Source organism: Pyrus communis, chromosome 1 (genome assembly GCF_963583255.1).
Source record: "Pyrus communis chromosome 1, drPyrComm1.1, whole genome shotgun sequence".
Classification (NCBI taxonomy): domain Eukaryota; kingdom Viridiplantae; phylum Streptophyta; class Magnoliopsida; order Rosales; family Rosaceae; genus Pyrus; species Pyrus communis.
The window spans coordinates 12,724,229-12,748,884 of record NC_084803.1 but is presented as its reverse complement, the minus strand read 5'-3'; the positions used below and the strand labels follow the sequence as shown (position 1 = coordinate 12,748,884).

At 39.9% G+C, this 24,656-nt stretch overlaps 4 protein-coding genes across 4 annotated transcripts; 2 read left to right on the top strand and 2 right to left on the bottom strand.

The window, feature by feature from the left end:
• Window positions 1-109: 109 nt before the first annotated feature.
• On the bottom strand, window positions 110-3,786 carry LOC137731319 (receptor-like protein kinase HSL1). The gene is made up of 2 exons (XM_068470426.1): window positions 1,076-3,786; window positions 110-759 (listed from the first exon to the last, which is right to left on the bottom strand). Exons 1-2 carry the CDS (start codon window positions 3,726-3,728, stop codon window positions 341-343), a joined length of 3,072 nt encoding a protein of 1,023 aa, XP_068326527.1. The 5' UTR covers window positions 3,729-3,786; the 3' UTR covers window positions 110-340.
• A 7,497-nt stretch (window positions 3,787-11,283) lies between these two features.
• LOC137729635 (uncharacterized) lies at window positions 11,284-12,237 on the top strand. The gene has a single exon (XM_068468630.1). The coding sequence runs from the start codon at window positions 11,359-11,361 to the stop codon at window positions 12,235-12,237; it is 879 nt and encodes a 292-aa protein (XP_068324731.1). The 5' UTR covers window positions 11,284-11,358.
• A 5,182-nt stretch (window positions 12,238-17,419) lies between these two features.
• On the bottom strand, window positions 17,420-19,607 carry LOC137738618 (mitochondrial import inner membrane translocase subunit TIM17-2-like). The gene is made up of 2 exons (XM_068478106.1): window positions 18,793-19,607; window positions 17,420-17,712 (listed from the first exon to the last, which is right to left on the bottom strand). Exon 1 carries the CDS (start codon window positions 19,486-19,488, stop codon window positions 18,802-18,804), a length of 687 nt encoding a protein of 228 aa, XP_068334207.1. The 5' UTR covers window positions 19,489-19,607; the 3' UTR covers window positions 17,420-17,712; window positions 18,793-18,801.
• Window positions 19,608-20,053: 446 nt separating this feature from the next.
• LOC137748212 (uncharacterized) lies at window positions 20,054-22,453 on the top strand. The gene has a single exon (XM_068488329.1). It carries the CDS (start codon window positions 20,253-20,255, stop codon window positions 22,272-22,274), a length of 2,022 nt encoding a protein of 673 aa, XP_068344430.1. The 5' UTR covers window positions 20,054-20,252; the 3' UTR covers window positions 22,275-22,453.
• Window positions 22,454-24,656: the final 2,203 nt, after the last annotated feature.

Below are 24,656 nucleotides of genomic sequence, written 5' to 3'. Positions count from 1 at the left end.
TGAGATCATTCTACTGATAAATTGTCAAGTAGATTGGTCACCATTAACGAAATTTTGACTTCATAGGATTGTTCTCACTGATTTTCGAGAATTTTCGCTACTCGTTATTATGCCCTTCTTGATGTTACGCATATGCAAATATACAGGGTAGTTTCGCCGCCTAGGGTGCAGCTCGGCATCCTTAACGATGCAGTGCCGCACTCTAGTATACATCTGATCAGTATGTCTTATGTAATTCCTCTTATAGTATACATTCGATCATTCGATCAGCTTAAGACCGACGCGAAATGAAAGTTTTATTTCCCCTTTATCGGTTCCTCTTCGTGAATTCGACGAGGCATCAGACATTGGTCACCAAACTACCATCATCGTCTTCCAAGGTCTTCTTGCGCTTCAAGTTTTGGAGCAGAGGAGAGGCAACATGCTCGGTATATTCTCTGCTGAGTACTGGACGGCTGCATCGGAGCAAGATTTGCAGAACCTCCTTCATGGAAGGCCTATCATCTGGAAGTCTCTCAGTGCAAATGAGGCCGAGTTTGAAAACGGAGCACATTTTGTCCAAGTGACAAGGTTCTTTGATGTCCTTGTCCAAAGCATCAGCGATAGCTTTGTTTTCTTGAATGTGACACCGCGCCCATTCAGCGAGGGCAGTGTGTTCATCGCCGTCATTGGCTTCCCTGCCGGTTGTCAACTCCAGAAGGATGACCCCGAAGCTATACACGTCGATCTTTTCATTCAATCGCATTGTTTGAGCATATTCTGCATTTTGGGTAAGGAAAACCAGTTTACTGCTAATGGAAATGAAGAAAAATAACACTTACTTCTTTAGGCACTAAGGGCAAGCTCCTTTTTTGACAACCCAAAAAACTTCTAACTGCGTTTGGCAGAAAAACTTAGAAGTGCTTCTAGGAAGCATTTTTTGTTCACGTGCTTCTTCAAAGCACTAGGGTTTTAGTAGAATTATATGAGCAGAAGAGAAAACCACTTCTTGCAAAAGCACTTATAATAGAAGTGATTTCTAAAAGCGGTCTCAGACATGCCCTAACTTTTCGCATTTGTGGGGTATAAGGTTTACCTGGAGCAATGTAGCCAAAGGAGCCAGCGACAGATGACATTATAGCAAGTTCTCCTTGCTTGACCAACATCTTGGCCAGACCAAAGTCTCCTATTTTTGCATTGAAATCAGAATCCAACAAAATGTTGCTCGATTTCACGTCGCGATGCACCACGGGCGGCACACAGTCGTGGTGCATATAGCTGAGGCCCTGAGCAGCGCCCACTGCAATCTGCAACCTCTCAGGCCAGTCGAGCGCGACATGATGGACTGGCCTCGAGAGATTGGATGGCCTATTTCTCCTGTGCAGCCATCGATCCAGGCTCCGATTTTCTAAGTGCTCGTAGACGAGAAGTTTTGAAGTCTCACTGGAAATGCTGCACATCAACTTCACTATGTTGGCATGTCGAATTGAGCTCAAGATATTGACTTCTGCAAGAAACTCTTTCTCAAGCTTCTCTTCTAAATTCTCATTCTTCCAAATCTTTTTCACAGCGACAACATCACCATTGCAATTCACAGGAACGCGATAAACTTTTCCTGACCCACCACTTCCAATCAGATTACTTTCTGTGAGCTTCGATGGAATTTCTGAAGCTGTGAAATTCAACCTCTGAAATGAGTTGAGATTCCATTTAGAATCCAATCCACCGTTTCTCTTCCAGTAACTTCTGACCATGAAGAACGAGATGGAAATAGCCAACAAGCACAACAGTACGCCAAAAGATAAGATTAGCGCAAGAGATTTCGACCAAAGTTTGCTGGACTTTTGGGATTCAGAATTGCACATGGGGAGCTTTGCTGACGAGCTAGTTGCGCAGAGGCCTTGATTGTCCAAGAAGCTTCCTTCATACGCAGCATTTTCAAACTCAGTAGGGATCTTCCCGTAGAGGTGATTGGAAGAGAGATTGAATTGGTTGAGCTTCCGATGCCCGAGTTGATCCGGAATTTCGCCAGAAAGCTGGTTTGCTGAAAGGTCTAATTCAGTAAGTCCCGGCAGAAGACCCAGTTTCTCAGGAATTGTTCCGGTGAGCTGATTTCGACTGAAATTAAGACTAGTGAGTGACTCCCACGATACAATATCCGATGGAAGGAAGCCGGTGAGCTGATTCTGATCAAGAGAAAGTGTCAATAAGCTAGAAAGCGCGGTTAATTCCTGAGGAATAGCACCACTAAAGCGGTTATTACCGCCGTCAAAAACCATCAAACCCCTCCAGGAAGACACCCCGATTGGAATGTTGCCCGAAAATCTGTTGTCTCTCATTTCCAACCGCGAAAGATTTGATGAAAGCTTCTCAGGAAGCTCGCCAGTAAGTGAGTTGTTGCTTATCAGCACAGAAGTCAAGTTTGGCGCCGTCCACATGCCACTAGGAATGTTTCCAGACAGTAAATTATCATGAACTTTGACAGTCTTCAAACTGCTGCAATTTCCAAGAGAGCTTGGCAATTCTCCACTGAGATGATTTTCATAAGCTATAAGTGTTTCCAGCTTACCCCAATAGCACAAATTGTCTGGCAGTTTTCCGGTTAGCCTATTGACACAAACTTCAAAAGCTTCGAGTTTTGAGTGCCTCCCAAACTCTGGAGGCAATATTCCTGACAAATTATTGTTGAAGATTTTGAAATGTATGAGGTTTGGCAGGCGGGCAATGCTCTTCGGAACTTCCCCCGAAAAACCATTGAAAAACAAAGCCAATTCTGTTAATTTGGTAAGATTTCCATACTCTTCTGGTATTGTCCCTGTTAAATTGTTGTTAGAGAGATCAAGAATGCTCAAGTTCAATGATTCGATCACTCGAGGAACCTTCCCAGAAAGCCCGTTCTTGAAGAGATAGATTATACTCAAATTCTTCAACGAAAACAAACCGCTCGGAATCTCCCCACTCAAACTGTTGATTGCCAAATCCAGTTGTTCAAGTGCCTCCATCTCCCCAAGTGTCCCATGAAGCTCTCCGATCAAATTCGATTGGCGTATCCATAAAGTCTTGAGCTTTTTCAACTTGGTAAAATTGGAAGGCAAGTTCCAAGGCACAAGTTTTATATTGAAAGACATGTTCAGGTCTTTGAGATTTGACAAGTTACCTATTTCTGGTGGGACAGAGCCATTGAACTGGTTCATGTACAGCTGAAGATTCTCAAGCTCTTGCAACCGCCCTATGGCGGGAGGAATATCACCGGAGAAGTAGTTTCCGGCGAGGATAAGTTGTTGAAGCCGGGGCAGGCTGTCGATGTCATTAGGAATGGGGCCTACAAAGTAGTTCTGAGACAGGTCCAAGTACTCTAGCTTGGAACACTTGTAGACAGCTTTTGGGAATGCTCCGGGGAGGTAGTTGTAGCTGAGATCAATGACTGTGAGGTTTTTGAGATCACAGATGAAGGATGGCACCGGTAGGGTTATATTCTTGTTGTCGAGAAACAATTTGGTGACGGAGTTGTTGGTGCAGGAAATTTCAGGCCAGGAGCAGTGGGAAGAAGCGTTTGATTTTGATAGGATCCAATGGCTGAGAAATGGCGGAGAGTTTAAGTAGGACTTGAGTTTTAGGAGGACTGCTTGTTCTTGGTCTTGGAGGGATTGGGAGTTGGCATGGGGGAGGAGGAGGAGGAGGAGGGGAAGGAGGAGGAGGAAGTGGAGGTGGGTTTGGAGGGAAGATGTTGGGGTGTTTTGTTTAGTCATTTGGAGGGAGAGGGATTGAAAAGTTCGTTGATTCCCGCGGTTGTGTTGATGGCAAGTTAGTTAGAGCTCAGAGGATGTGATCATTTCCTTTTTAAATGGTTTGGAATTCAAGTGGGGGTACTTGGAAAATGATGGTCAATGGAGAAAGTGCAGAAAACCCACCAATTCTTGCGGGCTTGCGCCTATCACTCATCTGTTAAGTTATGGTCAAAGCTTTTCATTTACACTTGCTTAGATCTTTCCAAAAGCTATTACTATTTTATTGACACGTAAGTTAATATTCTCTTAAGCAGCACCTATTGCTATTTTATAAAAAGAACTCATTAAAACCATTAAAAAAAAAAGTTTATGCTCACATGTCAAACTGCAATTTGTCTGTAAAGATAAATGACATATTATATAAAAAAACTCATTAAACCCATAAAGAGAAAAGTCTATGTGCACATATCAAACTGTAATTTGTGTGTAAAAAGGAAGGACTCTTACGTATAAGTTAAGGAGCCGAATATTTTAATTCCTGAATTAGGTTTTAGTTGTTTGACAAAAAAAAAAAAAAAAAAAAAAAAGAATTAGGCTTTAGTTTTACAGTCCAGGGATATGAGATACGAAGATAAGAAGCCCAACAAGTTGACTATTATACATGGTATTAGACCAACGATGGACAAGACGAACAAAAACCACATGCTTGCAATTTGCCAAAGTTTTAGACGGCAAGAAATTGTATTTGTATAAATGAGTAAATTGTCGATTTATCTCTTGAATTTTTACCTAGTTTTCGATTTCCCTTCTGAACTTTTCTATTGGAAAATTAAGGATTCAAAACTAATTTTTTTTAGCCAATTTGCCCCCTACCATTAGTTTTTCATATATTCCATCTATATTTCTGTTAAGTAAGATCATGTGCATAACATGTGAGGGTAGTTAAGTCATTTTACTCTTAAAAATGATTAAAAAATTGAAAATAAATAAAAAAACAAAACTTTCCCTCTATTTTTTCCCGCTAATTCTTATCCTCAATTTTATTTTTCCCTGTCATTCCTATGCATGAGAAATGACATGATGTTATTGTCTTCATAAGTAGCTAAGTTAGTCTTTTTCTTGAAGCATGTACTACCATTTTTATTTTCTCTAACAAATTAATAATTTGACAAATGCTCATGGTGTTATTGTCTCTAAAACAATGAATTAATATAAGAAACATGTTCATAATACTCATAAAAAAATGCTCAAGATAATTACATACTTTTCATAATGTCATAATAATCCCAACACAATTCCACAAAATGATCCTTAAGAAGTTGGAAAACATAACACCCTCAACTTTACTCAGCCATCAAAAATGAAAATAAATTTAGGTACAAGATTCCAACCAAATAAGGAAGGCCATGGAAAGTGTAGTTGATCTCCACGTGTCATGTGCGTTTCGAGCAGAATGTTTGTGCTGTTGCTTTGATAACTAAAATCTTATTTTGCTTGTGTTTGGTTAGGTGGAATGCCCATATTTTGTAATCGAGATTTTATGGGTTTTATACCTTATGGATGGTAAAATCTCTTATGTTTTCCAACTTCTTAAGGATCATTTTGTGGAATTGTATTGGGATTATTATGACATTATGAAAAGTATGTAATCATCTTGAGCATTTTTTTATGAGTATTATGAATGTGTTTCTTATATTAATGCACTGCTTTGAAGACAATAACACTATGAGCATTTGTTAAATTATTAATTTGTTAGAGAAAATAAAAATGGTAGTACATGCTTCAAGAAAAAGACTAACTTAGCTATTTATGAAGACAAGAACACCATATGTCATTTCTCATGCATAGGAATGAGAGGGAAAAATAAAATTGATCATAGGAATTAGTAGGAAAAATAGAGGGAAAATTTTGTTTTTTTATTTATTTTCAGTTTTTAATCATTTTTAAGAGTGAAATGACTTAACTACCCTCATATGTTGTGCACATGGTCTTACTTAGGTACGGGCAAATCGGCTAAAAAAATTAGTTTGAGTTCTTAATTTTCCAATAGAAAAGTTCATGGGAGAAATCGAAAACTAGGTGAAAGTTCAAGGGGTAAATCTACAGTTTGTATAAATTGAACTCCCCTTGGCCCTTGGTCCATTTGCCAAACATGACGTACGTGAAAGGCAAGGAAATACGGCAGTGAAGTTTCCTGGGATCTCAATTCTGAAGTGTGAACGAACGCCATTGTTGAATGAAGACTTTAGGTATGAAATATAACTATTTTCTTGTGGAAGATTTGACCTAAAAGTTAGAATTTTGATCCCATATTTCCATCAGAAATTTATGACTAGGAATGACAAAAACAGCACGTCTGGATTTCATTGATATAGACAGCAAAGTGGAATAAAAAAAAAAAGTCAAATTCTACACAAAGAATAAGAAAAAGGGTTTTTTTATCTGATCTTTGAAATTGACCCATCAAATCAAAATGGTTTACGAAATTGAAAATCGATAATATCTGAAAATAGTTGTCGCAAATCAATATAGTTATTCTGTCATAATTTCGTTAAAAATTCTATTAAGTGCTGATGTGGCACATAAATGAATTCTACAAATTTAATTAAATATTATTATATGAATAAAAACATTTTTTTTTTTGTAATTAAAAAAAGAAGAATCACCACCCAATCAATAAAAAAATGGAGAGCTCCAAAGCAGCTTCAACAAACCCAGTTGTCCTTCTATTTCAGGTCTCTCTCTCATTCTCTCATTTGTTTCCTGTTTATATTTTTTTCTTCTTCTGGGTTTTTGGTTTAAGGCGTATGAGAAATGGGTTGTGGTAAAAAAAACATGAAAGTCTTGAAATTTATGGAAGTGTACAGATTTTCAGCAGTATAAAATAACCCAGTTGCTCTGTTTTCTTCTGCGGTGTGGAAAAACAGGGAAGACGACAGTGACCGGAACCAAACACGTTTTGCAGATCTTGGAGAGCTCGAACAGTCTGCTACCGCCTTCCCTTACGACGGCGGCAAGTCCGACGGCAGCACTCCAAAGATACCCACAACTTCATGGGAGAGAGGGAGGGGGTGGAGTGCGGGCTGTAGTGGGAGGGTGGGAGGGGAAGAAGATGATGAACAGTGTTCAATTATCTCATTCCTTTTTTTATTTTTTAAGATTTTAATTATAAAAAATAACAATTGTTTTTATTATTTAAATATTTTTAATTCATATAATAATATTTAATTAAATTTATGGGATCCATATATATGACGGAATTACGACGAAATGACTACATTGATTTGCGACACACAATTTCAAGGACTACATTTATCGATTTTCAATTTTAGGGACTATTTGTGATAAAAACCCTAAGAAAAATGATATCCACCAACATTTCATTGATATAAACATGTGCCATCTGCAGGAAAACCCAAGGGTCTCAAGGAGACCGTGATAAATAATCTGGGAATCACTTAATCAGGGACAACGAAGTTCGCTCGATGTTGCTAATTGCGGATTCACTCACACGACTAAGCAAACACTTAATTTTAGAAAGAAGAAACAGTGGCTCACTTCAATTAAACAAAGCAAAATATATTTTCATTCAATAAGTCCGCCTTAAACAGACATGTGAAGTTCTTTAAATAGAGAGATTACAATATATATTGGTAGAATAAATACTTAATACTAAGATTATAGTTACTAGGCACCTAAAAAACATAACTTTGAAAAATGAGAAGCCACAAACAATCCAATTTAATATAGGAGCTATATGTATTATCGTGCACTGCGTCATACTCCTTTTCTATAATAAAAATAAATAAATTAAAAATTAAAAAAAAAAACTTGTCCTCAAGTTTTCTTTGATTTTTTTCCTCGTTCTTTTGGATGACGTTTCAAATCTTTCTACAACAGCCACATCAAAAGGAGATTCAAAGTTGTTAAAGTTTTCAAACCCACAAAACATTCAATTAAACTGCACTTCCACGTTATTCCCAAAGCAGGTAACCTAGAAATTGACTTCAAATCACGCACATGTGATTTCCAACTGATTTTCTGAGATGAGTAGTCTTGGAAGGATAGTACAGACTCAGACGCAAATGGAGCAACTTTATTCTCCGAAGGTTTTCTTTTAATGTCCCGAGCAACAAAATCTTCCTAAACATAATCGTCATACAACTGCAAAGCTTTTACCTCTTTATGAAGTTGTACATGAAGACCTTCAACCATTGCAGTAAGATCCTCATCACTATCGTAAGCCCCAAAGATTGGGGTTCCCAATTGGCAAGATTATCGACTTCATCAATGCACTCAATATGTTCCATTTTCGTGCCAAACTCCATGCTCGAATATTCTTCAACCTCAAAACATATATCACAACAACAAGAACCACTTGGACAAAGATCAAACTGGGGAAGATCAAGATTTAGGAAGTTGTCACCTGAAAAATCCAAAGTAACCATGTTGTCTACTTCAGTTTATAGTACATACCTAGACAACAACGACATGTTTTAGCAAAATGAGGATATTGTATTGTAGAAATAACAGATTGAAGAACCACTGGGAGATATGGAACTATACTAGAAGAGATTTTAAATGATATATGACTTCAAGGTTGAATAGTACTTACTGAACTGGAAATTTGGTCCAAAATAAAACTGACCAGATTCCGCACAGCACTACCGCTTTGTGGTGTTGTGCTGGTACTTGTTCACACAAAACTCCATTTGACACGTCGTTTATTGCGCTGAAAACAAAACTACCAAAGCTTCTCAGTAATATGAAACAGTCTAAATATAAGTCACCAGAACTGACTTAGTTTTGATGACGCGCAACCTCCACAAGGATTTCAGATAAAAATCTGAAAAACCCCACTATGATGCCACTTAATGCAAGGAAAACCCAAGGGTTTCGAGGACAAGGGAATAAATAACCTGATTCAACCAAAGACAATGGAGGTCGCTCGACATTGTTAATCGTGGATTCACTCACACAATCATGTCAAACGCTTGATTTTTTTAAGAAGGAAACACTCACTCATTGGAATATTATTTTAATTATGTGGTTGGTTTTGACCTGGTGATTATTATTTCCTATGTTGTAGTAGACTAGGAAGTTGTGTTAGTATTGAACTGTGTTATTGCTAAGCCTATTAAAAGGCTACAATTGTTAAGAAAGAAAGGGATCATAAATTTTGAATGAATCTATGTCTAACAGATACTAGTTCTCTATATGTTCCTTGGGTCATAGTTGTGCTTGAGATTTCAATAAACATCTCTTTGTTTTCCTCCCCGCATCATTTGGTCATCTGAACTTCGCTATGCTCTTTGGGTAGCTTCCACACCATTTATCTAAATGGCAGCAAGGAATGGTAGAGGAAGGTGTGGTGACCATGCGCAGGAAAATCACAAAAATGAGAGAGACGATGAAATTCAAGAGATCGACAACAAGTCGAACTCCTAACCATGCAACTTGAGCGACAAAATGTTGATTTGAGAGTTAAGCTCAGGAAACTCAAGTGATGAGGCTGACTTTTGAGTTCAAGTTGTGGTGGTTATTTTGGTGTGTCATATTCTTTTAATGTAATCTACCACCAATATTCAATTGTTTCCTTGAAGACAGTTGCGAAATTTGTTCTAGTAAGCAAACTGAACAGTTTGGGATCGATGAATTTTGTGGAGTTGAAGAAAACAAATTGCCAGTTGTTTGTGAGGACGCAAAGAAAGAGATTTTGAATTCTTGATGAGGTTGATGAAGATTCTGTCAACTTTGTTTGTGTTATTGGTAAAGTTCTTCAAAGTGAAATTGAAGATGAGAGAGCCATTGCATTAGTGAACAAGTTGATTATTGGAGTTTATGCCTTTAGTTTGAAGTTGCCCGAGAATCTAATTGATCTTGTTAGTGAGATGAAATCTGGTGAGAAGAATTTTTGGGTGGCAAGACCAAATATGACAGAAGAATTTTGCAATCCAATAACAAGCAAATATTTCAAATATCTTTTTGTTTGCAGTGGACAATGCCAATTTCAAATGAAAAGGGTCATGAAACAAATTTTGCGTAACCTAAGATACCTGGGCTTCTCTTCGACCCACAACTTGAATTCGAGGACGAATTCTTTCCAAGCAAGGGAGTCTGCTGCAGTGCATTAAGGAAGTTGATTACAGGGCTCTTGATATTCGGGGATGGTCCCTTAAGTTTTTAGATCTAGTTAATAGTTAATACTCCTAGTAATCAAATGTTTGGAATATTGTTTTTAGTTATGTGGTTCGGTTGGGACTTGGTGATTATAATTTCCTATGTTGTTTTTAGCTACCGGAATTCTTATAGCATCAAAGTATCCGAACCTTTGGCCGGAGTTCGGATTCTTGCAGTATTTCCTGATTCGTGATTTCCTTATAGAGGATTTCTTTTACTGTAAACATCTTGTTTTATATTATAATAATTATGCAAATCCTTGTTTGTTTTGGGTAATAGGTAGATATGGCAAATCAATCTATCGGATTGTTAACGGGTACCCATTAAGCACCCCATCATCACCAATTAACAAATTACGGGGCTTCAAATTGTGAAATCACCTGACGTAGAGGACAACTTCTAGAGTTCGGAGTCCGGACCACTAATTTCCTAATACCAAAACTACGAAAAAAACTCGCATGGCTCATCTCCGCTGATTTGAGACCCAAGCCTACCTCATTTTTGAACCCAACGTTTCTCTTTTAGTCTTGTCCGGCGTCTGAACCGAAGACTTTCTTCGACATCAAGGGTCAAACCGACACTGTCTATTTAGCTTTACTTAAGAATTATATATTAAGTTTAAGATGTTATTTTTGTTTGTTTTTTCTTTTCTGAAAGTTTTAGATTTTGTTTATTTTTTTAATTTTATTTTCTGGTTTCCAAGTGAAATTAGGTTTCCTATTTCTCAAAGGATCCTGTTTTTGACTTGTACAAGGACACTGGACACACTTGTTTTCACACCACGCATCATTTACTCTCACACCCTGAAGATTAGCTACTTAATTATCAGATTGCGAAAAGTCCTATAAGGATTACGAACGGCTACGATTAGAAGATTAGTTACCAAGTAAGGATTGTAGACGGACAAGATTAAAAGTTTTATTCTGTACGCTCTTCAAATATTAGGTTTTCCAGTGAGATTACGGTTTCCTTATCCTTATAGGATTTGGTTTTGAATTGGGTATAAATACAAGGGAGGCCGCTTTGGTTTCACATATTTCATCAATTAGTATCTGAGAACGCAACATTCTTTGCACTTACTGTTTAGAGTCTCAGTTCCTTGGGTTGCAAGAAACTCGGAATTACCTCCGTCAATTCATCCATTACAAGCACAAGGAGACGATACATCAGTAACTTCTTGGACGCAGTAAATATGGTTTCTGAAGACTGCATCAGCGATTCATCCAATGAAGAGTATTATAGCAGCGATTCATCTGATGAAGACTATGTCAGTGAATCCTCTGTAGATGATAGCAGTTCTTCTGAAGACCATAGCAGCAATCTTTCTGAAGACCATGTCAGTGATTCCGAATTCCATGGCGGAATTTATGAAGAACCTGGCAGTAATTTTAATTCCTTTGAGCACCTTTACCGTTGTTATCCTGTTTCCTTCATCAACAAGGAACATCTCGAAAAGGGTGATAAAATCGTAATGCCGCCCTCAGCCCTCGACCGCCTAGTGTCAAATTTACAGGTCGATTACCCCATGTTGTTTGAACTCAGCAATCCTGGTGATTCTGGACGAGCCGCTCACTGTGGGGTGTCGGAATTTGTCGCTGATGAGGGCCAAATGTATTTACCATACTGGATGATGAAGAAGCTGCTTTTACAAGAAGGCGATATTGTTCGGGTGAAAAACAACAGCCTTGTGAAGGGAACATACATGAAGTTGCAGCCTCACACCATGAATTTTCTTGACATATCAGACCTGAAAGCTGTTTTGGAGACTGCTTTGAGGAGATACTCGTGTTTAGCCACTGGTGACATTATCATGGTTCCTTATAAAAATAAGGAGTACTACATTGACGTAATCGAAACAAAGCCTTCCCCAGCAATCTGTATAATTGATACCAACTGCGAGGTTGATTTTGCCCCTCCCCTTGATTATGTGGAGCCTCAAAAGCCAGCAGTGCCATCTACTCAGTCTAAGAAGAGACCAAGAGAAGCCGAAAAGGAAGAAGAACCACCTGAGAAGATTCCGAAATTCAGCCCCTTTACTGGTTCAGTAAGAAGATTGGATGGAAAACCGGCATTGGACCAACCAGTTGCACCGGTTTCCTCTCCCGGCATTCTCAAGCAGAACCAACCGGAGAGTGAGACTGGAACCAAGGGCTCTATGTTATCAACTTCTGCATCAGCGCATCGACCTAATGGAAAGCTTGTGTTTGGTACAAATGGTTTAAGTGCCAACCATCCCACGAATGAAACCCCAAAATTTGTCCCACAGAAGAGCAGCCAAGAGCAGTCTCAGAAGGCCGAAAAGCCAAAGTTGCAAGCATTCACAGGAAAGAAGTATACACTGCAAGGATGAAGTTTAGGAAGATGGCCATGGCTGAAAGCTTATGTAACAAGTAACATCCAGATAAAATTTGTTTCCTTTATTATTTCTCTGTTTTATTTTTTTATTTTATTTTTTTGTGATTTTGATACGTAAATGTATAGTTTGGAAATTAATATAACTCAATCTACTTTACGAACATGTTTTATCGTATATACTTCGCTTTGGTGCAACACTGCAACTCATTGTCTAGTCTGAAATTCTATGCTTTGTAAACAAAAAGTTCTGCAAAAACGATAACAAAACAAACACAAACGCTTCAATTTTGAAGGCTAAGCCCTTGATTCCAATCCTTGAATTTTACCATTGATAGACAACTATTTTCTGTTTAAGTGTACTCAGTTTAGGGAAAAAACACATAACCACAATCCAAAACACAAAGAGTATTGATAAGAAGAATGATGAAAAACCCAAGGACGGAAAATCTCTTCTTCTCAACAATATAACAGACACCACCAGTACTATGGTCTTTTAGTACTAGTGGCGTTTCTCTTTACAAGCGGTATTACTCTTTGCTTGCAAAGTGAAAATATCTGAGAGTCAACTACCTTGAAAGACGTGTTGAATACCAAATTATAGCCTGGACATTCTGTGGCTTATAGGGAAGACAAGGAGTGCATTAAGACACGAATCTCAAAATTTAAAATGACAATCAGTTGTTGGGGGGGGGGGGGTTTGAGCATCAACCCCCACTGTAGAAATTATATATTCAGAGAAAGAACACGGTAAACACAAGGAAAAATATTGAGGGAAGTCGCAAGCTTTTCATTGCTTATTATCAAGTATAAATATACAAGTGTACAGAGAATCCTCAAGGGATAGAGTGACTCCCAATACAAATCCTAACGTACTTATAAATCTTCAAGATAAGGTAGCAATATACAGAGGATAATTATACAAATTATGATGAAGTTATGGACGTGGAGGACTCTGCTAACACCATAAGGGGTTTGAGCATCACCCCCACTTTAGGGGGAGAGCAAAAGTATTCCCCGAAGGGAATAGGGTTACGGGTCCCAGACTATACTAGGTTTTTAATCTTATTCCTTAAAACTCATTCAATGGTTCAGATTATGCCAACATGCATGTTTAGTAACTCAGATTGTGCTAACAAGTAACTTCTTTGTTTTAAACTCTGCACGTCAAAATACACTAGTCGCAATCCTTACACGTTATAACCGATTAAAGCATTCTTCATCACCATATTAGAACGGAACTGTATAAATGTCAAGACAGAGGATCTAAAAAGGGAGTGCAAAATTTTTCTTTCCCGTAATAAATAGCTAATTGCCAACATTCCTTCAACAAACACTCAAATCCTTCACAAAGTGGTTCACGCATAGAACCCCATGAGATTAGAATTTCATGTGAGATATGATTGTGATCATATATATGTGAATAAAAGTTTAGGTAAAATGTCACACCTAGAGAGAATTTTTAGCTTTCTCATTACCCTAAGGATTTGAGTTTCCTTGTTCCCCAAGAAACTCTTTGTTTAATTATGCCTCGCGACAGGACCAAAACCCATTAAATCACTCTTCTCTTGTTTTTCAGGTAGTCCTTGTTCTCTCTCGTTTTTTCTTTGCATAAATTGCCATATCTTTTCTACTGTTTCATCAATATGGCCAGTACCATGACTTCGACCAGTACTAGTTGCCCATCTGATCATTTAGGATGGGCAAGCGTTCCTCTAGATGTTCTCTTTGTGATTCTGAATAAGCTGTCGGAATATGTGGATCATGTTCGTGTTGCCGGCGTTTGCAATGGATGGCAGTCTATCGCTAAACTCTATAACAACTCAACGCAGCGTTGGCATAGGGTGCTTCCTCCCATGCTACTGTTCCCTGAAAACTCCAAAGGAAAGAGTCGTAACATTCATAGCCGAACAAAGATGAGAGGAGTATTGTATGGCGTTTCGGAAGGAAAAACCTACGAGAATGTTCAATTGTCGTTGCCTAGTCTTATTAGTAGGACGAAGACCAAGAGGTTCTTTTTTGGCTGTGGTCATGGTTGGTTGGCCCAAGTAGAACATCGTCCTCAATGCCACATTACTCTCCTCAACCCTTTCAGAAAATTTGAGAGCGTTTCTCTTCCTCCCTTGAATGCTGGTGGTTTTGCGCCGCAAAAAGTCAAAAACATAAAGGTTATCTTGTCCGCAGTTCCCAACTTGAATCGAGACAATTATGTGGTTGTAGCATTCTCCATGTATGGGAAAAACAGGATTGCTTTCTTTAAAGGGGGACAAAAGGATTGGACTTACACGTTTGGGCCGTACAGGTTTATCGATGCTATCTTTTGCAAAGGTGATCTCTACGCAGTTGAATGTAGTGGAAGTACACTTCGTGTGTCAGTGTTCAATATCCAAAGCATCTTTGCTAAAAAGGCCCATTCGTGGCAAAAACCAACGGCACGCCTTGTAATTGAAACGCCAAGATTTTCTCGTTTCGGATATCTTGTGGAATCAACCATAGGAAACCTGTTCTATATTCAGAAACGTTGGCGTCCAGAAAGTGGTAGGATTCCTGGCAATAACAAGCCGCCGCCGGCCGGAGTGATGTTTAGGGTTTACGAGTTGGCTTTCAGTATTGATGGGGGACAATTGATGGCGGAGGCGGTTGAGGTAACGAGTATCGGTGACGAAGTTTTGTTCGTTGGTGACAACCAGACATCGGTATCTGTTTTAGCTTCAGATTTTCCTGGGTGTCAGCGCAACTCCATATACTATGCGGATGCTGTATTAAATTTTGCAGCAGGGCCCTTTCGTCGATATTCAGAAGTACCGTTTGATATGGGTATCTTCAACTTAGACGAGAAAGAGACCATTCTGGAATATAACTATAAAAAAAACCGTTGGAAGCCATACATACTTTGGTTAACCCCACCTGTTGAGGGACTCTGATATCTAATCAAGCTTCCAGTCTATCATAATTGCAAGGATTAATTATAAATTTAGATTAAGGAGTGATTAAGTATTCTATTCTTTTTTATAGTTTATGTACTTTATGTTTCACCTGTTTCACGTCTCTCAATAATTTGTAGTATCAAATGCGTTACTTCTTTGTTTTCATGTTTATCTTATTTCAGTTTTTACACGTTTTCATTCATTATGTCAAAGGCTGTGTTGCCTAGGAGCATAAGGGGAAAGGGGATTAGGCTAAGCCACACAATGGGTTAGCCGGAACTAATATTGAACTCAACGTTAATATTATACATCCTTGTTTTCATGTAAGTCGAATTTGAGACGTCTGGCTTATCAATGAAGAGAAATATTACTAGACTGTGGTTTTGATGTTGTGTATGTAAAACGGGAAGTGACTACCTCAACAATATCTAGTTCTCCAAGGTTTTGATGTAAGTTGTGTATGTAAAAAGGTACTTCTTATGCAACCACCAATTACAGCATTCTCTGATTATATAACGGGACTGTGTAGCAGTCAATATGGAAGATCAAATTGAAAAACAAAATTTTACGTTCAAATCATTCAGAAAGTGGTTCAAATAGAATCCCATGAGATTAGGATTTCGTGTGAGATACGACTGTGTGAACGCCTAGGATTAAATCTTAGGTTACAAGTAACAGTTATAGACCATCTTTTGCTTTCATATTCCCCTGGGATTTAACTTTCCGTGTTCCCCAAGAAACTCTTTCGTTAAACAATCTGCCTTGTGACTCGAGTACAATGCATTAAAGCATTATTCTCTTGTTTTTTGGTTTTCTCTGGTTTTTTTCTTTTAGTAAATTCTTTTATATTTCATACTGTTTTAATCCACATGGCCGGTACATTGACCTCGAGCAGACTAGTTACCTGTTTGATTATGCAGACTGGGCAAGCCTTCCTCCAGAGGTTGTCTTTTTTATTCTAAATAAGGTGTTGGAACCCCTCGACCAAGTTTATGTTGCTGCAGTTTGCAAGGAGTGGTGGTCTGTTGCAAAAGACCATAACAACTCAACGCAGCGTTGGCGGCCCAAGTTTGAAGTCGTTTCTCTCCCTCCCCTCCCTCGCTTGGGCAGCTTTCTGTCGAGAAAAAACGATAACACAAAGATAAAAGTTGTCTTGTCCGCTGTTCCCAATTTGGATAGAGACAATTTTGTGGTTGTAGCATTCTATGGTTGTAGCATTCTAAATAAACGAGAAATCAAAGATTGCTTTCTTTAAAGGGGGGGCAAAAACGTTGGAGTTGCAGCACTCTTAAGACCAGGTATATTGATGCTATATTTTACAAAGGTAAACTCTACACAGTTGAATGTATTGGAGAGAGACATGTGGAAATTTTGATGTCCAAAGTCATTATTTTGTAGGAGCAGATTCAATCTTAATAAGCAAGGAAATGAAAACCTAATTCTAAAGAACTGGGTCTAAAACCCAAACAACAAAAATAATTAACTATTTTCCCAACAGTCACCCACGTCTGCAGAATTACCAAGCATATATCTAAAGACACGCAATTGCTTAATTTGGTATGAGAGAACCATTTCATACTATAAGCATTAAAGCAACTGAGCAAGAAATAAAAAACCAAAATTTCGACACAAAATCGAAGAAACATTTCATACTGTATGCATTTGCAGAGTCATGATCTCGTCAACATTTTATATTAATTTTTTAAGAGTTCGAGGTCATGGTTAAACCACGTCAACATACTATATTAATTTTTTAATCCACGTCAACATTTCATACTACATGCATTTGCAGAGTCATTATTTTGCAGGAGCAGATTCAAGTGACACATTATTCAACCGCTCCACCGCCACAATAAGCGCATGAAATCACAAATTGCCCTCGCCGTGAGCCTTCAGTACAGCTGCTGAGCCAGGGCTAATCCGGGCAGAGCAAGTCCCACCTTCTGGCACTCCTTTAAGCAAATGCCCAAATCCTTCACCAAGTGGCTCACATAGAATCCCGGCTCAAAATCCCTCTTCAGAATCTGGCCGCCGTGCAAATCCATCGACCTCGACCCAGCAGCGCCAACCTTGATCGCGTCAAGGAAAAGACCCACGTCGAGGCCGGACTTGTGGGCGGATATAAAACAAAACGATTAATGTACCAAAATAAAATTTTGAGCAGAAGACAAAGATGAATGTACCACACCATACAACCTGTTCCGAAACCAAGTCATTCGCATTCGAGTTTGTATTAAGGATAAGTAATTTCACATTAATGGAAACATGAAATTAACATTCGTCTTAATTAAGGAACTAGTTTTCCAGCCAGAGTATAACGTACAATCCCTGAAACATAACAGGCGAATAATTATTCGAAACTAGTACACCGGCCAGGGTATAACAATGATCCTTAATTCTTACACAGGAACACCTAACTGTTTGAGTTTTCCCAACTTCTTTCGACGTTATGGTTGTGGCGAGCTTCGTGTCTCTACTATGTACTGCTCCTCAAGCGCCTCAAAGCAAAAATGAAATATCCATAGCAGTCTTAGGCTGTTCATCCACTGAAAGAATGAAAAGAGAGAACCACCAATTAATCCATGGCCAAAATTAAAGAATCATAGACCGCCCTAATCATAGCATTGTCCAATGAAACATGCATCGGCAACTGGCAATGCCATGGGGAAAAAATACAAGTTCGAGCAGAACTCCAAATATTTGCACAACCATAGACTACAACGCATTACCAATTCAGCGACATTCTATTCCAAATACAATCATGGACTACAATGCATACCAATTCAGCATTGTTCTATTCCAAATATTTGCACGGTCATAGAGTACAAATACATTCAGCAACTTTCTATTCGGGGCATAAAGGACAGGATGAATATGCCACTGGCTTAGATTACAGAATAACACTAATGCTTGGAACAACGAAACATAAACTATCTGGCTTAGTTCTCAAAGGAAGGGGATTTTCTTCTCTGCATATGTGATCACTTCAATCTTTACAAGCATAAACAAGAACGTCATGCGGTTACAAATACCCTAAGTTAAATTTGAATGATGCTATTCACATCTACTCTTTGTGAACCTTACGAGCCTCAACGCAACAACTGGTTCCCAAAGCTTTCTATATCCATATAACCAGGACAAATTTGTGTAAAATAGTCCAGTCTCAATGCATGAACACGAGAAATACAGAAAACGTGATGATCAAGCAGACAAGCACCAAGGCCAGCATGCAAATGCTAAACCAAGTCACAACAAAATTATCACATTGTCCACGAGAATTCGGTGAAAACAATCCAAAGTATGCAAACTCTTAGCGCTCCTAATCCATGAAATTATTACAAAACATTCTTTTGCAGATCAAAAGCATGGAACAACGATTCAAGCAAGACATCAAATTTGAATTGGAAAAGCATTATAATACAAGCTATAATTTCTTGGTTATTCCAAAAAACCTAGTAAAAGACAGAGCACAACATAAACATATCGTTTCGGCGAAAATTAGAAATAAAAACCTTAACTTTCTCAAATCGCGCAGTTCAATACCAAACCCCCCCCCCCCCTCCCCCCTCCCTAAATACAATCTAATCATCAGCCTTCTACGAAAACCCCTCCTCCTTAATCCTTACCATAATCAATCACTTAAACTCGAAGGTCGGCACTGGCGGTGCATCGAAACTCTCCAAAATCTTCGTCGCGCTTCCGCTGCTCTTGGCCTCAGACTCCTTCCCCTTTTCGAACCACCCTCCAAACCACGATCCTGAGCTCGAGTTCGGCTCAGATCCGCTGCTGACGGACGTTGCCATCTCCGGTGGGCCAGGCTGACCCGGATCCCGGCCCATCGGAGGAAGCCCAGGCATACCGGCCATATTCGCCGGCTCTTCAATCACAACCGGCATCTGCTGCTGCTGGCTCATAAACTTATTAAGCATGATCCCAGCTCCTTCAATCAGCGCCAGAAGAACGCCACCGAAGGCGGCCGATCGGGCCGAGGCGCCAAGCCCCTGGCGCATCTGGAGGAAGCCACCGGTGGCGGCGCCGGCGATGATGGAGTTCCAGGGGTCCTCCTTCTGGCGGACGTAGACCATGGTGCAGTCGAAGGCGGAGAACAGGCCCCCCCAGACGGCGAAGCTTCCGCCGACGCGCGGCGCGTTCATCCGGACGGCCTGGGAGCCGCCGATGAACCGGGCGCCGGCGGGGGAGTTGTAGACGCCCTTGATGAAGTGGAAGGCGGAACCGCCGACAGCGCCCATGCCGAAGGCGCCGCCTATGTCGTCGAGGATGCGGTCGGGGCACGGTTCCCGGGATGTTTCTGGAGTTCCCATGATTGCGTCTAAAGGCGGTGGTGGGAGGAGAGGGTTTTTCTCTGCTTCGAGCCTTCCAAGGTTTTTGTTTGGAGAACGGAGAAGTCGAGAGAGATCGAATTAAGACGGCCTGTTTTCCCTATAGTTCTAGGTTTTTGTTTGGCCGTTTTGACGGAAATATCCTTGTGAAATATCGCGGGTCGTTTGGCTCGGTCGGGTTTTGGTTACGGGTGCAAGAAAATGTCAAATCTGCTACACAATGACTCATTTGGCCCTATGTTTCCATTTTTTTCATTTGCAAATTATTTTTTTTGCTTTTTGCTTCATAAAAAAAAACAAAAAATATTACTCCCAACAAATTAACAAAATTAAGTATTATTTGATTTATTTCTCTCCCAATGAATTAAGTAAACAAACATAACAAAACCAAGAGAAAAAAGGTAAAAAATAACGGGTTAAGGGGCATTATAGTCCATCAAAATCCATGGGTCGGGTTCACTCGTAGGTTCTAGGGCTACGACGTCGTTTGACAGCTTAAAGTATCTTATCTTCCAAGGCTGCCGTTTAACCTCCCCGCCATCCTCACTCTTCAGCAAAGCTTCATGGTGGTGGCTTGAACCGTTCAGCGATACGAAGTCGTTTGAAGTGCGGAGAAGCTTCACAGTGAACAAAAAGCCTTCGACACTCTTCAGAAATCGTTTTTGAATCAGGTTTTTGCTCTTTCTCTGCGTCCCCTTTTATGTTTTCGGATCGAGTTTTCTGAATTTTTGAAAATAGAAAATACAATGTATGCGAATTTAGCAAAAGGCCAAGCATTTCCCTTGGCAATTAGGGTTTGTTCGAGGCCCGAATCTTTTCACACCTCAAAGTTTCAATCTTTACAAATCGGGTCTCATCCAAAACCCCCAATAAACCTTAGGTCGATCAAACTCACAAAACCAACATGCGGGTTTGGTGAAAAAAATTGTGGGTTGTCACATTTGGTTCGTTTTTCAACCGGTTCGTATTGTGAGTTTCTGGAAACTGGGGTTGTTGCAAAACCCAGAAGTGTTTCTGGTGGGTTTAGGATTACAAGTGGTGCACAGAGTTGGTGTTTTGTAAGAGGTAGAGGTTTTTCGAGTTGCTCGGGTCAGGGAGTTGATGGAGGGAGTGGTGTGGGTAGAGCTAGGAAAAGACTCCCGTGGTTGCCGGCAGCAAAAGCTAGGGGAGCAAAAGGGTTGGAGAAGGGAACTACGGCGAAGACATCTGTTTCGTCTTGGGAGCAATCTGCTAAGAGGTTAGAGGAAGTTAGTGATAATGGTTCTTGGGGAGAAGCGGCAAAGAGATTAGATGGAGATAGTAGTGAGTCGTCTTGGGGAAAATCGGGAAATAGGTTAGAGGAAGAAACAAATTCGAAAACTGGCCATGCTTCTTGGGATGTGTCAAGAAAAAATTACGTTAGGAAAAGTGGTCCATTGCAGTATGGGAGTAGAGAAGGTAGAACTGAAAGGGGAACTTCGGTAAAGGATCGTCAGAGTGATCACCGTGGGAGGGACAAAAGATTGGACGAAGCCGATACAGCAAAAAGTTATGTTAGGAAAAGTGGTACATCGGAGCAATGGGGTAGAGAAAGTAGAACTGGAAGGGGAAGTGTGGTAAAGGATCATCAGAGTGATTACCGAGGGAGGGACAGAAGATTTGAGAAAGCTGATACAGAAGGAGATGTTGAAGAAGAAGGAGATGAACAAGAAGAAGAAATGGAGGCTGTTGATGATCCAAGGTGGGATCGTATTCAAAACAAGTTCAGTGGAATGGAAGATGTAAAACCTGGACGTGAGAGACCTGAATTTCGAAGGTGGAATAGGCAGGAAGATTGGGGTAAGAAGACATGGAAAGAGGCTACTGAATCGTCCGTGCCTAGGATGGTTGGCCAAAGTGTTTATGGCGTTGGTCCAGTTTTGGCTGCTTTGTCAGCTGGAAGAAGAGAATTTTATGCATTGTATGTTCAAGAAGGGATGGATTTGAGCAAAAATAATAGGAAGAAGAAGGACAAGAAGGGCTTTGAGAGAATTTTAATGATGGCTGACAAGATTGGGTTAAACGTAAAGGATGTGTCCAAGCATGATCTTAATATGGCTACTGATAATCGACCTCATCAGGGTCTGGTTCTAGATGCTTCTCCGTTGGAGATGGTGAAAATTAACGAATTGGACCCCGTTTCGGTTGAGGAAGGTAAGGGCTCTCTTTGGGTTGCTTTGGATGAGGTTACGGATCCTCAGAATGTGGGAGCAATCATCAGGTCTGCTTACTTCTTTGGAGCTTCTGGGGTGGTGTTATGTGCAAAGAATTCAGCTCCACTGAGTGGTGTTGTGAGCAAAGCAAGTGCAGGCTCACTTGAGTTGATGGAGTTGAGATACTGCAAGAATATGATGCAGTTCCTAACATCCTCAGCCGAAAATGGTTGGCGAGTTCTTGGAGGTTCTGTTTCTGCCAAGGCTATACCTTTGAACAAGGTTGCACCTAGTGTACCAACAATTCTTGTTCTGGGAAGTGAGGGCACTGGGTTGAGACCTTTGGTGGAAAGATCTTGCACTGATTTGATTAGAATCCCGGGGAATATTCCCATGGAAATTACTGCTGGTGGAGTTGATGATACTGAAACCGTGGAAGGGAATCATGCGTGCTCAGCTGAAGAGTTCCGATCATTTTTGGCCGTGGAGAGCTTAAATGTCAGCGTTGCAGCTGGTGTGTTGCTTCATCACTTAACAGGAAACAATAACGATGAGGATGTCGATGCAGTTAATCAGCAGACTGACGAACTTGACTGAGGTTCGTCATACACGTTGTAATTCATATTGGCACTTTTTAAAGCTTTATCTAAAGTTGGGAGTAGGTTTACAGTTTTTATTTCCTTATCGCCTCTTAATCAGAAATGTGTGCCATAACAACTCTAATTTTTGGTGTTAAAATGAATATCTTAAACGATTTGAGATCATTAAATTGTGCATCACAGTTCATACTAGTGATATATGTGAAGTTTGGACGCTATTATTCACATTCGTTCATAGAAACTAGATACAGCAACTAATTGTCTTCAAAGACTGCCGTCATGTTTTCTGCAACTTACCCTTATTCCCTTATCACAAAACACATACATTTCCCTCTAATCTGTGAGCGTGGTGTTCCAATGTTAATGAATGATTACCACAAATCTCACGATGATATGAAGTATGGCTATCTTTCAATTGTTACTCACCGCACTGCAGAATTATTTGCATTTATGGCTAAAAGTTACGTTTTTTCTGCAACTACACGTGCGGTTCCAGATACCTGATCTGTAGGCTCTACATATGATGTAGCGATGATGCCTAATGCTGATGAGTTATTTATTTCTTGATCGTCTATGCATTACCTGTTTTCGAGCATGTGGTTTGAAAATGGCATCCATCTTTTATGCTTTCCAGTTGCTGAATCTGTCTGACTTGACTCTTATACGACTCGTGTGATCAAAAGTACTTTTGCAAATTAATTAGCCAGCCTGAATCTCCATTGCAATTGTGCTACTTTCCGTCCATTATTTTCAATCCCAAAGCTCATCCAATCCAGATTCCCAGTGCTCCTTGAAGCGTGAATCGGAGAAGTCATGAATGAGAATGATACTCGTTGTTCAAGTCATAAACAACTCCCCTGGTGATCTCATCTCGTACCTAGTTGTTCAAGTACGAGTCATGACATACTGAATTTCAATGTGAGACCTACTTTTACATTCTGTGTTTGTTCAGGTTTAAGAATGAGAATGATACACATACCTTGCGTGCGGATTCTTAATAAGAAAACATGCCTTGAAAGTCTGGAGGCGAACCCATGGTGAAAATCTCAGAAGGATAACAGTCGCTTTTCCACTAAGAATTGTAGGTACAACTTACAAGTCAGTTAGAAGGATTTGTTTGTAGGACCCCATATCATATCACAATTCTACCTATTCCAACTATCCCGTATATAAAAATAAGAAGGCAGGTGGTCCTCTATCATAGTGGTGGGGAGGACTGATACCCTTGCATGACCGCAGAGGTTCGAACTCTATCAGTAGCAAACTAATTTCTAACTTAACGACAATATCGCTCAACTCAAAAAATAAAAAATATAAAAATTAAAATATAAAAAGTTGCCATGTTAATTGTATAATCCATCAACATGTTCCATCGGCTGCAAAACTGGCAAGATCATGTGATTCATGATGAGGATGCCAAATGTATAATTGAAGATGGCTCCTCCTCCTCATGCCTTTCCCATTGACAGCTCACTTTAGTCAAAAGCACTTTCCGCGCGACAACTTACATGGAAATTGAATATGACTTCCGTCACGCAATATTACAGATTCAATAATGCTATATAGAGTGAAACTTAATCACGATAGTATATTATTTAATCAAGATATTATGATGTTTCAATTGTTAAAAAACACTTTTAACCTTTCAATAAGCACTTTCAAACATACACTTAATTCAATTTGGAAAAATACTTGGCTCCTTGTTGTGCTCCCTATAGACAAATTGTGGTTTTACATGTATGCGTATATTTTTTTGGATAAATCTCAGTTTACTACTCTCATGTTTTATGGTTTTTAACATTCAGTACATCAAGTTTTTTTTATCCCAGAGTAAATTTTAGGACAGTCTCATATATCTGTTAGTCAAACTGTTAAGTCTTCCATTAACTAACGTTCATGTAAACAATGATTGAGCGCCCCCGTGTCAATAGGGGCCACTTGAAAAATAATAAAAAATAATAAAAAAATAAAAAAAATTCCCCCACCCCACCCCCCCCCCCCCCCCCGGGGGGGCGGTCTCCTACCTCCCTCATACCCCTCCCTCCCTTCCATCTCTCTTCTGCAACCCGCAACTCCTCCACCATTCTTCTCTTAAACCCCACCCTCTGCTTCCTCCTCCTTTTCTTGCACCCCAACCCTCGTCGTTGGCGGTCCACAGCCGACCCGTCCCCAAGCCCCCCTGGAGACAATGCCATTTTCCGTTTTTGCCGATGTGGATCCGGCCTCTGCTTTCGTCGTCACTCCGCCAAGGAAGCTGCAATCCGATGAGCTCGCCACGGTTCAGCTCTTTCAGGAGAACACTCCCTCTGTTGTTTACATCACCAATCTTGCAGCCAGATACTATTGAAGTTTGAACCTTTTGGATTTTGTTGAAAATTGG